Genomic DNA, 14732 nt, shown 5'->3' with positions numbered 1-14732 from the left:
ACACTAAATACTAAAAATGAGCACTCTGAAGAAAAATGACATCTATAACTCATCTTTATAAACTCTAGGGCCTAGTACAAAACAAGTTCGTTGAAATATTAAGCCATTTACAATTCAGGACAACTACACAAAAAAGTGGAATGTACAATACATACTTGATTTCTGGTGGCAACCAGTGAATAATCAGAGCAAAGTAAGAAATAAAGTTTTGTTTTGTTTTTTGTTGTTGCTTCCAATATTCTAGACTTCTTTAAAACTTTCAGGCCTTAATCAAAATCTTAAAAGTGTTATTCTTCAAAAGGCACTCTTAAGAAGCCAAAAGCCAAGCTACAGACTAAAACATATATTCTGCAAAGGACTTAAATCTAGAATACACAAAAGACTCTAATCATTAAAAAACAAGATGATGATCCAAGATGGTGGTAGAGTAGGACCAAACTGGAATTACAACTAAATTATAACACACACACACACACACACACACACACACACACACACACACACACACAAATTATGGAACAATCATCCGAATAACCAACTGGAGACTAGATGAAGAGAAGTCTTATAACCAAAGATTTATAGAAGAAGCTACACTGAGACTGGCAAGAAGGGCGGAGATGAGAAAAGGGTTGGCCCTGCCTCCCGGGTGGCAGCTGAAATTCTGGAGGGATATCTCAACTGTGGGGGAACCCACGATAAATGTGGGGTCAAAACCCCAAGTTGGGCTCCCCAGCTCCGAGCACCAGGGCCAGGAAGAGGCACCCACATAACATTTAAGTCTTTACTTTGAGTTTATTCTTGTGTATGATGTAAGGTGGTCTAGTTTCACTTTTTTTGCACATATCTGCCCAATTTTTCCAACACCATTTATTGACTAGACCAGTGGTCGGCAAACTGAGGCTCGCGAGCCACATGCGGCTCGCGAGCTGCAATTTGCCGCTCTGTTGACTAATGAGTTTGCCGACCGCTGGACTAGACTATTGAAGATGGTCTTCAATAGTATGTTCTTGTCTACTTTGCCAAATATTAATTGACCATAAAGGCACTGGTTTATTTCTGGGCTCTCCATTCTGTTCCATTAATCTATATGTCTGTTTTTACGCCAGCACCATACTGTTTTGATTACTATGGCCTTGTAGTATAGTTTGACATCAGATATTCTGTTGTTCTTTCTCAAGATTGCTGTGGCTATTCTGGGTCTCTTCTTTATTTTTTATTTTATTATTATTATTTGTTAAATATATTTTTATTGATTTCAGAGAGGAAAAGGTAGAGAGAGGTAAAAACATCAATGATGAGAATCATTGATTGGCTGCCTCCTGTACACCCGCTACTGGGGATCAAGCCCACAGTCAGGGCATGTGCCCTTGACCGTAATTGAACCTGGAACCCTTCAGTCTACAGGCTGGCGCTCTATCCACTGAGCCAAACCAGCTAGGGCTATTCTGGGGCTTCTGTAGTTCCATACAGTTCTAAAATATTTGTTCTAGTTCATTGGTATCTTGATAGGAATTGCACTGAACCTAAGGTTCATTTTAATGATGTTAATTCCTATCTATGAACATGGATATTTGTATCTTCTTTTCTTTCTTCAGTGTCTTATAACTTTCTGAGTACAGGTCTTTTACATCCTGGGTTAAATATATTCCTAGGTATTTCATTTTATTTTTGATGCAATTGGAAATGGGAGTGTTTTCTTAGTTTCCCTGATAGTTCAATATTGGTGTATAAAAATGCAACTGATTTCTGGATATTTATTTTGTATCCTGCTACTTTACTGAATTAATTTGTCAATTAAGGTAGTACTTTGGTGGAATCTTTAGGGTTCTCTCTATATAACATCATGTCACCTGCAAATAATGACAGTTTTACTTCTTCCTTTCTAATTTGGATGCCTTTTATTTCTTCTTGCCTAAGTGCTGTGGCTAGGACTTTCAGTATTATGTTGAATAAGAGTGGTGAAAATGGATATCCCTGTCTTGTTCCCAATCTTAAGGGAAACACTTGCAGTTTTTGCCTATTGAGTATGCTATTGGATGGCCCTACATATATGGTCTTCATTATGTACCTAATATTCACCACTTGGTGGAGAACTCCCCTGGGTTCTTCTTGAGTGTCTTAAATATTATTTTCTCTTCCAACACTATTCCTTCATGTTTAATATCATCAACATTTTTTTACAACTACCAAAATTAGAAAATGAAATGGGTGCTAGATTTATATTTTTATCTAAGCATTTTTATGTACTTATAATGCCCCTTCAACATACACTAGTGCATTCATATGGAAAATCTTTTATCAGAATGGAAATAATCTGCTTTGATGAACAGTGATGATATAAAAAAGACTCTTAATTATACTTCTAATTTATGATCAGAGTTTAACTAACTGTATTCTCTACTTTCAAAATCCGTTTTGTGACTTAAGATGCTAATTACAAGTTAATAAGTGAAGTCATTGATTTATTCACTATCATTTAAAAGTAATTTAACCAAATAAATTATCCTGTCACCATAAAGTAGCAACGGAGATTTTTATTTCTGTTCTTGAATTACTAAGGCTATTAGATCAGGAAATATAGGTTCTAACGTTATAATTTGTTCTGTTTAATTTCTCTTGCCAAATATTAAACTACTGTAATCAGTTTTTCTAATCTTTTTCTTCTTATTTTTTATAATCTTAAAGCCAGGTTCTCACCAGGCTGGCTCTTAGAATTGGAAACTACAGGTGAGAGTCTCTGGTCTCTAGAGGTCAGCAAACTTTTAATATAAAGAGCCTTAAAATATTACTTTAGGCTTTGTGGGCCATATAGCCTCTGCCACTACTCAACTCTGTCACTGTAGCACAAAGCAGCCATCAACATAAATTTATTACAAAAATGGGAAGAAGACTGTATTTGAACCCTAGGCCCTAGTTGCTGACCTCTGACCTACACCAAACATTTTCAGAGATCAGATAAACTGAGGCCCAGAAGGAGCAATTTTTCAGAGGTCAGAACTATCAGAGGCAGAGCTAGGACATAATTTAAATCTCATTGTGACAAACTGATTTAGGAGATAATATCAAGTAATCTGTTTACTAGACTTGGTTGGAGGACAAATAATTTCAGTTTCTAATTTTGGTAGTTGTAAAAAAATGCTGATGATATTAAACATGAAGGAATAGTGTTGGAAGAGAAAATAATATTTAAGACACTCAAGAAGAACCCAGGGGAGTTCTCCACCAAGTGGTGAATATTAGGTACATCATCTAGAAGAGAGCTTGAGGCTAGAAAAAACATCTTGGGTAGTTTACAGGTGCTAGGTGGCTTTAAGTGTATAATAGGCAAGGCATGTTGAAGGAGAAGAATGCTACATATGGAGACCCATGTGACACAAATATATGAAAAAAAGAAAATTTAAAAAGAAGGCTGAGACCGATGTCCAAGAAATCTAAAGGGGCCCCACAGACAAAGATACTATGGAGGACAAGGAAAGAGAACACTTAAAGGACAGAGAGATGGGTATCTTATGACACAGTGAGCCCATTAAAATGAAGCCCAAAAGGTGTTCACTGCAGCTGGCCATGGAGACTTTCTTTCTGACCTTGGTGAGGTCAGTAATAAGAACATGCAGACCATAATCAGCTGGAATGAGTAAGTGGAAACAGCATACATAAGTACTTTCGAAAGGTACATCAGTGAGGGAAAGGAGAGGACAATGAGAAGAAATACTTATTGAGCATCTAGTATGTAAAAGCTCTGTGCTATGTATATCAATTTTCTTTTCTCATTTAAACTTTATAGACACTTCACTACCCCATTTCACATCGAAAAGAAGTTAACTGAGGAAAACCAAATTCTCAAAGTTACAATTTATTAGTGGTAAATATAGGATTCAAATACATGTGCAGCGGACTCCCTAAAATGGTCTACCCAATATTAGTACAGAAACAAAAATGATTATAGTTTTTAAAATATCATTTTGAAAAATCTTTACTGTTCAAAAAACTAAAAATAGAACTCCCATTTGACCCAGTCATCCCACTTCTAGGAATATATCCCAAGAAACTAGAAACACCATCAGAAAGGATATATACACCCCTATGTTCATAGCAGCACAATTTATAATAGCTAAGATTTGGAAACACCCTAAATGCCCATCAGCAGATGAGTGGATTAGAAAACTATGGCACATCTACACAATGAAATACTACGCTGCTATAAAAAAAGAAGGAATTCTTACCATTTTGCAGCAGCATGGATGGAACTGGAGAGCATTATGCTAAGTGAAATAAGCCAGGCAATGAAAGAAAAGTACCACATGATCTCACTCATTTATGGATAATAAAGAACATTATAACCCAATGAATAAAAAGATAGATACAGAGGCAGTGAAGCATCGAACAGACTGTCCAATTACAACAGGAAGGCTGGGGAGTGTTAGCGAAGGGGGGAAAGAGATCAACCGAAGGATTTGTATGCATGCATATAAGCACAACCAATGGACACAAGACACTGAGTGTGGGGTGGGGTGGGGCGGGGGGGATGAGGGCATGTGCCAGGGGGTAGGGGAGGCTGGGGGAAGGTTAATGGGGAAAAAAAAGAAATATATGTACTACTATTTGTAATACTTTTAACAATAAAATAAAATTAAAAAAAACACACAATTATTAAAAATAAATAAAATTTAAAAACAAAAAAAATCTTTACTATTGAGAATATTACAGATATTTCTCTCCCTCCCCCCCCTTTTCCCCCATCCACCCAGTTCCATCCCTGCCCCAGGTCTTCGCCACCCTATTGTCTGTGTCCATAGGTAATGCATATATACATACTAGAGGCCCGGTGTACGAATTCGTGCATGGGTGGGGTCCAGCCGGCCTGCCCTGATCGGAACCAATTGGGACTGGCCGGCTGGAGGAAGGGGCTGTGGGCGGTTGACCGGCTGGCCCCACCCCCTGGTCAAATTCTGGTTGAGGGGAAAATTTGCATAAAAGCCTAGGTGGTGTCATGCCCTCGCATGACACTGTCACAAGATGGCTGCGCGCAAAGCGAAGGCAGGGCCCGGTAGCCGCTCCGTGCAGTGAGGCCTGGGAGTCCCGCAGCTATGTGCGGCGCGGAAGAGGCCAGTCCCGGCGGTGGAGGCAGGTCACTGCAGGGGAGGGCTGTCGTGGGTGATCAGGCCGGCGGGAAAGCAGTTAGGCGTCGATCAGGCTGGCAGGGGAGCGGTTAGGGGGTGATCAGGCTGGCAGGCAGAAGCGGATAGGGGCAACTGGGCAGGCAGGCGATCGGTTAGGAGCCAGGTGTCCCGGATTGTGAGAGGGAGTCCCAGATTGGAGAGGGTGCAGACCAGGACACCCCTGCTCCCATGCACGCATTTTGTGCACCCCCGGCCACTTTGAGCCTATAGGTGCAGGAGCCAAGGGGCTGGGGGCGGGGCGGAAACATCCCCTGTCACCATAGTGCCCCCAGCCGCTTGGGAATGCTCCAGCATCAAGAGGCAGTATGGGTCCACGCTCCCAGCCCGGCGCACATGATGGGGGGCTGGCTGCTGGCCTCTGGGGTGTGTGGAGACCTTTGGCAGCCACCGCTGCGTGCGGCCCAGGAGTCCCTGCATGCCCCCCAGCCTGGCGCCCATGGTCAGGGCTCATACAGGAGGCAACCAATCAAAGTGTCCCTCTCACATTGATGTTTCTCTCTGTCCCTCTTTCATCCACACTCTAAAAATCAATGGGAACATACCCTCAGGTGAGGATTAAAAAAAAAATGCATATCCTATGAAAGACACATCTTGAAAATGCCTAAAGAAAGTTGTCATTTTTTCTTGGTGAAGGGACTGAAGTCCGTGTTGATGAAAACACCTTGGTGGCTGTGGTGACTGGTAGTGGCTGCAGCAGTGGGGTGATGGGGCTGCTGCCTTCCCCTGATCAGCCCAGTTGCCTCCCACAAAGGAGCGTGGGGAGCGGGCCTAAGCCATCAGTAGGACATCCCCTGAGGGCACCCAGTATGTGAGAGGGGGCAGGTTGGGCTGAGGGACCCCCAACCCCAGTGCACGAATATCGTGCACCGGGCCCCTAGTCCTATATAATAAAAGCCTAATATGCTAAGTGTCCAGTCATCTGTTCAACCAATCAAAGCGTAATATACTAATGATATGCTAAGGCCACTCAACTGCTCACTATGCTGTGTACTGACTACCAGGGCACAGACGCTCTGACCGGTAGGTTAGCTTGCTGCTGGGGTCCGGCTGATCGGGACTGAGAGAGATGGGCCAGACACGCTCTGGAGCCCTCCCCCGCTGGTCAACCTCCCACGTCCCTCCCCGGCCCCGATGGTGCACCGGTGGGGGTCCCTCGGCCTGGCCTACACCCTCTCACAATCTGGGACCTCTTGGAGGATGTCAGAGAGCCGGTTCTGGCCCAATCCCACAGGCCAGGCTGAGGTACCCCACTGGTGCACGAATTTGTGCACCAGGCCTCTCGTATTCATGTAATAGAATACAACTCAGCATAAAATAAAATAGTTGATAAAAGCAACAACATGGATGAAAATCAGTAACACGATCTTGAACCAGATACAAAAGAAACATATGATTCCATTCATATGAAACTCTAGAATAGGAAAAACTAATCCGTACTGACAAAAAGAAGATCAATGGTTACCTGAGACAGAAGATGGGAGACTGATATAATGGGGAATGAAAGAGTGATCAACTATTCTTGTGTACCTGGTACTATCCTTGCAAATCCGTAAGTTCTGGTACAATAGGATATTTGGTTACCTAGACTTAACATAAATATTTTTGGTGTGATGGAAATGGTTTTATTCTTGACCAGGATGGTGGTTATATATGTTGGTCAAAACTCATTAAACTATATACTTAAAGCAGCTCCATTTTATTGCATGTAAATGACCTCTCTATGAAATTAATTTAAAAAGGAAAATAGACCATTATGTAATCTGTGATGCCTTTTCTAAACTAAATACAACCAGAAGTTTATCCTTCTTGTGTTAAGGCTAGCATTAAAAGTATCAGTCTATCAAACCCTAAAATCAGAATTATTTTATATATAATATATGTAGTCTTTGAGAAAGCAAAGATATGATCTAAGGTGCAAAAGAATGTAAGAATGCAAAGGTAAGACATAATTGAGAGACATTAAAACATTTTTTTCAGCTTCTTAACTCATTCATTTAGTCTAAACATTTAGATCTTCAAGGAGCTCTAGGGCAGAGAGACTTGTACATAAAACAACTACAATGAGCCAAAACCAATACAACAATATAAGCATAGATTATGTGTGAGGTGAAAATGCCACACTGAACTGGAGTGAGGCAGGAATTCAGGAAGGGTTCTGGAAGGAGAGCAAAGAGTTGATTTTATTTAAGGAATCTAGGAAGCAAATGAATTAGAAGCACATTCTGCACACTGGAATGAAGTGGAAAATAGCATGATTTGGATAACTGTAACAGCTGAGTTGTTAATTCAGAGAATAAGGACTGGATCAATAGATAGATAGCAAACTTAAAAGACTGAAAAGGATTATAAAGAACAAAGATTCTCAATGCATCAATACCACAAACATAAGACATTTAAACAGACTACCCTATTTCTACTTTTGAGTATACCTTTTGGTTTTACAATTAGTTTAAGAGATAGAAAACTAATTTTTAAAAAACTTTTAAACTGTAGCTCAGTTGATTGGAGCATCATCCCATACACCAAAAGGTCTTGTTTCATTCTCACCGCCCCTTCCTCCCTCTCTAAAAAATAAAATCAATAAACATCCTTGAACAGAGATTTAAAACAAAACAAGTTATTTCTGGATTTCCTAAAAAACTGAGTTCCTTTATGACTTACAGGAAATAAAACTTCACAAATGTTTTATGTACTTTTCTGTAAGTATGATATCTCACACAATTAAAGGGAAGGGGAGATGTTAAAATCATCACACCATTGGGAAGAATATTTATTCTCAATCATCTACAATAAAATAAGACCTTCCTATTTATTGAAAAAAAAAGAAAAAGAAAAAAAACACCTATTCTTTGGTTCACTATCCCGAATCATTGCGGAGGAGAGGTGCTGAAAAAAAACCAGAGAATCAGAGGTCAGCCTATACATCCTTTTGGGGGTGCTGTTCACCCCTTGTGATTAAATTAATATGTTCATTTGTACACAGTCCTATCCACACCTGTTTTAACATTTTTTTCATTCATTTAGTTACAATTTATCAAGATACTAAATTAATATCAAATTGGGAATTATGATTTATTTCTTCAAGGAAAGAAAACAAAGCCAAGAATCTGACAAAAGCTATGAAATAAACACAAGTATTTCTCTAGAAGCCTTGTTTTTCAATAGGTCAACACCAGAGGTCGCCAAACTTCAGTAATTCAGCTTTATGCAGCTTTTAAAACTTAACCTTTAACCTAGGGTTCCTGGATGAGCTTCAGAAAGCCCAAGGATCACCTCACATCTTATGCAAAATTCAGGCATGTATCATTTTTCAGGAGGAGAAACCATGCTATGAATAGATTTTCAAAGTGGTCCATGATTGAAAAGCTATTAAAAGTTGCTTTCTCTAGTCAGTAATAAACATAGAAAATTTTAAATAATATAAGAATGAAGCAATCAAATATTTTGTTTATATATTACATATGATATATACTGAGTGGCCAGATTATTATGATCTCTGAACGCATAATAATCTGGCCACTCAGTGTATATCCTATATAATAAAAGGCTAACATGCAAATTTGTCCCCTTGACCAGGAGTTCGACCAGCAGGCAGGCTGGCCAACTGCCCATGTCCCCTCCCCCTGGCCAGGCTGGCTGGACCCCACCCATGCACGAATTCATGCACCGGGCCTCTAATATATATATATATATATATATATATATATATATATATATATATATATATATATATATGTATACACACACACACACACACACACACACACACATACACACACACACACACACACACACACACACTGAGTGGCCAGATTATTATGCGTTCAGAGATCATAATAATCTGGCCACTCAGTGTATATTACAAGTAAAAATTAGTACCACTATGTGTAATGGTGTGTACATACACATTCTGGGGAGTGAAAAGATAGAAAAAAGTTTAATATGTTGTCCTTGCAATTTGTTAATAACACAAGAGCTCTATAATATGACAGCAGAAGAAATGTCACCAGGTAACATATAATTAAACTCCAAACGCATGTATAACGTCATTGATCTATCAAAAAACTTAGGAAAAAAGTATTTTATACTTATTAAACTCTGATTTAATTAATATCTTTAATCTCTCTGAGACTATTTGATAATAAAAATGTTAAGCTGGAAAAGGAGAGTATGGGCACACAGGTGCTGAACAAACCATAATATAGAGATAAGGTAACTGAAAATCTAAAAGTGTTTGCTAAAAAATAGGGTGAAAATAAGGTTGAGCTGTACTTAAAAGCAAAGATCCACCATAATAATCTTGACTATTTTAGATGAAACACAAAGATATGTCAAACTTATTTGTACCGGGGTTGGCAAAAGTAGGTTTATAGTTATTTGTATTATTATCTATTTGTATTATAACTATAAACCTATTTTTGCCAACCCCCTGTATATTCATGACAATAAGATTTAGGGGCTGTTTCCTTTAGTTTGTGGTCACTTTTAAAAAACACTAACATTTAAGAAATATTAATGGGTTCTGGATAATCATTTGCAATCATTTTGATGATAGTGAACACTACCTTTAATCCCAATTAAATGATACAGTCTGCAAAAAGAACTCCATTATACTAATTAGTAGATTCTTACAAAAAAATTGTACTTTGTTATTACTATATTTTTAATTTTTATCAATAAAAAAATCTGTGGAAACTTATTTTCTCTCATTATAGCTCTCTATGATTTGCATTTTAGCCCCAAAGCCTGAAATATTTTATCTAGCCCTTTAAAGAAAAAGTTTGCCAACCCCTGCATTAGAATATTAATCTGGATAATGAGGAATAAGGAAACAAAAAGATAAAAATATTTGAATTTCGATTTGAGTATAATATGGGAATCCAGAAGGAAATACAAGTGTTGAACAAAGGTAAGAGGTAGTTATCCAAAAAAAGAGTGCAAATATCTTAGTGGTCTCAGGTACAAACTATAAGAAATTACATGGACAGCAAAGAAGATTCTTGAATATACACTGATCTTTTCAACCACACTTGCATAAAATGGTATCTAACAAAATCACCTTATCCAAAGTGACATTTTTATAGAATGAAGTACAAGGATTTCAAAGTAATTTAATCACCATCCTATGTACAACTGGTAAAAGCTACCAAGGAGTTATGGCTCAATACAATAAAACTGAATTCAAGATGTGCAGACACAGAAAGTAGCCATCAGATGACTAGAAGAGTTCAAGAAAACACTGAAAAACCATCTGTTAGGAATGTAACTAAGAAAGTTCTGGCATTGGATGGAGTACTGGACTATGACCTCTAAGGAGATTTTCAATTTTTCACTTCTAAGAAACATTTAGAAAATTCTATATAATAAAAGCCTAATATGCTAAGAGTCCGGTCGTCTGCTCAACCAATCAAAGTATAATATGCTAATGATATGCTAAGGCTGCTCAACCACTTGCTATGATGTGCAATGAGCACCAGGGGGCAGACAGTCGACCGGTCGACCAGTTGCTATGACATGCACTGACCATGAGGGGGCAGACGCTCCAACCGGTAGGTTAGCTTGCTGCTGGGGTCTGGCTGATCGGGAGTGAGTGAGACAGGCCAGACATGCCCTGGAGCCCTCCCATGATTCCTCCTTAGCTGGCTAACCTCCTGCGTCCCTCACCAGCCCCGATCATGCACCGGTAGAGGCCCCTCGCAATCTGTGACCCCTCAGGGGATGTCGGAGAGCCAGTTTTGGCCTGATCCCGCAGGCCAGGCTGAGGGACCCCATGGTACATGAATTCATGCACTGGGCCTCTAGTCAATAATAAAGTCCAAAAGACAGTAGGAGTTGCTGCTTTTGTCAAACCGTAACCTTAGAATGAACCAATCAAGTGATCTCAATACATACATTTTAGATTTTTAAAAAAGAGGGGTTGGAAATTCTTTTAAGAGCTCAAATATTAACCCTTTGCACTTGGATGTCGAGTGTGACTCGACACGATTAGCAGTAGAATAAAGGAATCGAAAAAAGCAAGCGAGTGCAAAGGGTTAAAAGCTTTTTAAAATTACATTTAAAAACTCAATTATAATCTCACCCCTACTGTTCTTAAGATAAACATTAATCCAAGTTATAATATTTTGAATCTGGTGTTGTTAATGAAAGTGTTGATAGACCTAAAAAATAAATTATATTAAACCTATGATCAAAATTCTCCTTTCATCTGTGTACTCATAAATGTAGATATTCAGTCTTCCACTTTATGAATATTTATATACTGAACAGATACAAGCATCTCCTATGTATTCAGCAAAGTACCAGGAAGAGAGAGTACATGGTTAGAAAAAACAAACATAGCTTCTGTTTTTATTCACTTTATATATTGATCACTTCCTTCATTTAGTGATCTTCTAGTTTTTAAGTACTGTAAATAACAGATATATCCCTTTTTGCATCAGATATTCAAAATGGCTTTTCCAGGATTATACAACAGAAGAATAACTCAGTTAGAGCCCAAAAGGCTGTGTTCTTACACTTCCTCGATAACAGAACTTGCTATGTGATCTTGAATCACCTTCTCCATTTTTTTAAGTGTTCCATGGTGTGTGTGTGAGTGTGTGTGTGTGTTATGCATACTTAGAATATAGTAGCAAAATTCCATCCAATTCAAAATTCCAATTCAACCTCCTCACCTTGATTATTTCCACCAATTGATCCACACCACTGTCCCCTGGAAATATTGGTTGTCCTAGCAACAGTTCAGCCAGCACACAGCCTGCAGACCATACATCTGAAGAGAAAAACAAAACAAAGGCTTATTAATACTGTGTAGCTTAAGTTGAGCTGCAAAATATTTGTATAAATTTTCTAATTTTACTTTGATCACAGAAAAATATCACAAGCAAAAGACTGTACAATCTAGAACAAAGGAAAAAAGTCATCAAACTATTCTTTTTCTTTGTTTCTTTTTTAGATATTTTTTTATTGTTTAAAGTATTATATGTAGTAGTACATATATCTCATTTTTTCCCCCCTTGGCCTTCCCCCAGCCTCCCCTACCCCCTGGCACATGCCCTCATCCCACCCCCCAGCGGTGTCTTGTGTCCATTTGTTGTGCTTATATGCATGCATACAAGTCCTTTGGTTGATCTCTTTCCCCCCTTCACCAACACGCCGCTGTTTTCCCACTGTAACTTGACAGTCTGTTCGGTGCTTTACTGCCTCTGTATCTATCTTTTTGTTTATCAGGTTATAATGTTCTTTATTTTCCATAAGTGAGTGAGATCATGTGGTATTTTTCTTTCATTGCCTGGCTTATTTCACTTAACATAATGCTCTCCAGGTCCATCCATGCTGCTGCAAATGGTAAGAATTCCTTCCTTTTTATACTAGCATAGTATGCCATTGTGTAGATGTACCACAGTTTTCTAATCCACTCATCTGCTGATGGGCTTTTGGGCTGTTTCCAAATCTTAGCTATGGTGAATTGTGCTGCTATGAACATAGGGGTGCATATATCCTTTCTGACTGGTGTTTCTAGTTTCTTGGGATATATTCCTAGAAGTGAGATTACTGGGACAAATGGGAGTTCCATTTTTAGTTTTTTGAGGAAACTCCATACTGTTCTCCACAGTGGCTGCACCAGTCTGCATTCCCACCAGCAGTGCACGAGGGTTCCTTTTTCTCCGCATCCTCTCCAGCACTTGTCGTTTGTTGATGATTGCCATTCTGACAGGTGTGAGATGGTACCGCATTGTCGTTTTTATTTGCATCTTTCGGATAATTAGTACCTTAGAGCATGTTTTCATATGTCTCTTGGCCTTCCTTCTGTCTTCTTTCGAAAAGATTCTATTTAGGTCTGTTGCCCATTTTTTTATTGGATCATTTATCTTCCTTTTATTAAGTTGTATAAGTTCCCTGTAGATGTTGGAGATTAAACCTTTATCAGTGATAACATTTGCAAATATGTTGTCCCATACAGTGGGCTTTCTTGTTGTTTTGTTGATGGTTTCTTTCGCTGTGCAGAAGCTTTTTATTTTGATGTAGTCCCATTTGTTTATTTTCTCCTTAGTTTCCATTACCCTAGGAGCAATATCAGTGAAGAAATTGCTTCGGCATATGTCTGAGATTTCTCTGCCAGTGGATTCCTCTAGTATTTTTATGGTTTCCTGTCTTAAGTCCTTTATCCATTTTGAGTTTATTTTTGTGTATGGTGTAAGTTGGTGGTCTAGTTTCATTTTTTTGCATGTATCTGTCCAATTTTCCCAACACCATTTATTGAAGAGACTGTCTTTATTCCATTGTATGTTCATGCCTCCTTTGTCAAATATTAATTGAGCATAGTGGTTTGGGTCGATATCTGGATTCTCTATTCTATTCCATTGGTCTATATGTCTGTTGTTGGGCCAGTATCAGGCTGTTTTGAGAACTGTGGCTTTGTAATATAGCTTGAAATCTGGTATTGAGATCCCACCTACTTTGTTCTTCTTTCTCAGGATTGCTATGGCTATTCGGGGTCTTTTTTTTATTCCAGATGAATTTTTGGAGAGTTCTTTCTAGGTCTGTGAAATATGCCGTTGGTATTTTAATGGGGAGTGCATTGAATCTATAGATTGCTTTAGGTAGTATGGACATTTTAATGATGTTGATTCTACCAATCCATGAACATGGTATGTTCTTTCATCTGTTTACGTCTTTCTCTATCTCTTTTTTCAGTGTCCTGTAGTTTTCTGCGTATAGGTATTTTACCTCCTTAGTTAAGTTTATTCCTAGGTATCTTAATTTTTTTGGTGCGATGATAAATGGGATTGCTTTTTTAGTCTCTCTTTCTGTAAGTTCACTATTGGTGTATAGAAATGCCATAGATTTCTTGGCGTTAATTTTGTATCCTGCTACATTGCTGAATTCATTTATTAAGTCTATTAGTTTTTTGATGGAGTCTTTCAGGTTTTTTATGTACAATATCATGTAATCTGCAAATAAGGACAGCTTTACTTCTTCTTTTCCAATATGGATGCCTTTTATTTCTTCTTCTTGTCTAAGTGCAATGGCTAATACTTCCAGTACTATGTCAAACAGGAGTGGTGAGAGTGGGCATCCCTGTCTTGTTCCTGTTCTTAGGGAAAATGGTTTTAGTTTTTGCCCATTGAGTATGATGTTGGGTGTGGGTTTATCATATAAGGCTTTTATTATGTTGAGGTATGATCCTTCTATTCCCACCTTGTTGAGAGTTTTTATCAAGAAAGGGTGTTGGATTTTGTCAAATGCTTTTTCTGGATCAATAGATATGATTATGTGATTTTTATCTCTCAATTTGTTTATGTGATGTATCACGTTTATTGATTTGCGGATATTGTACCATCGTTGCATCCCTGGGATAAATCCTACTTGGTCATGGTGTATGATCTTTCTGATGTACTGCTGGATCCGATTTGCTAGAATTTTGTTGAGGATTTTGGTATCTATGTTCATGAGGAATATTGGCCTGTAATTCTCTTTCATTGTGTTGTCTTTATCTGGTTTTGGTATTAGGGTGATGCTGGCTTCATAGAAGGAGCTTGGAAGTATTCC

General features: G+C 38.5%; 1 protein-coding gene across 2 annotated transcripts in view; it reads right to left on the bottom strand.

The window, feature by feature from the left end:
- Positions 1-14732, bottom strand: part of GSK3B (glycogen synthase kinase 3 beta) — a 194572-nt gene that overhangs the window by 41815 nt on the left and 138025 nt on the right. For both annotated transcript variants that reach the window (XM_079766879.1, XM_079766880.1), the window contains exon 7: positions 11855-11952. In XM_079766879.1, the coding sequence (XP_079623005.1) occupies positions 11855-11952 (98 nt within the window). The remainder of the gene's footprint in view (positions 1-11854; positions 11953-14732) is intronic.

Source organism: Cnephaeus nilssonii (genome assembly GCF_951640355.1).
Source record: "Cnephaeus nilssonii genome assembly, chromosome: 3".
In the NCBI taxonomy this organism is placed as follows: domain Eukaryota; kingdom Metazoa; phylum Chordata; class Mammalia; order Chiroptera; family Vespertilionidae; genus Cnephaeus; species Cnephaeus nilssonii.
Note: the sequence above shows the minus strand (reverse complement) of the source record. Positions and strands in the feature narration are given on the sequence as shown.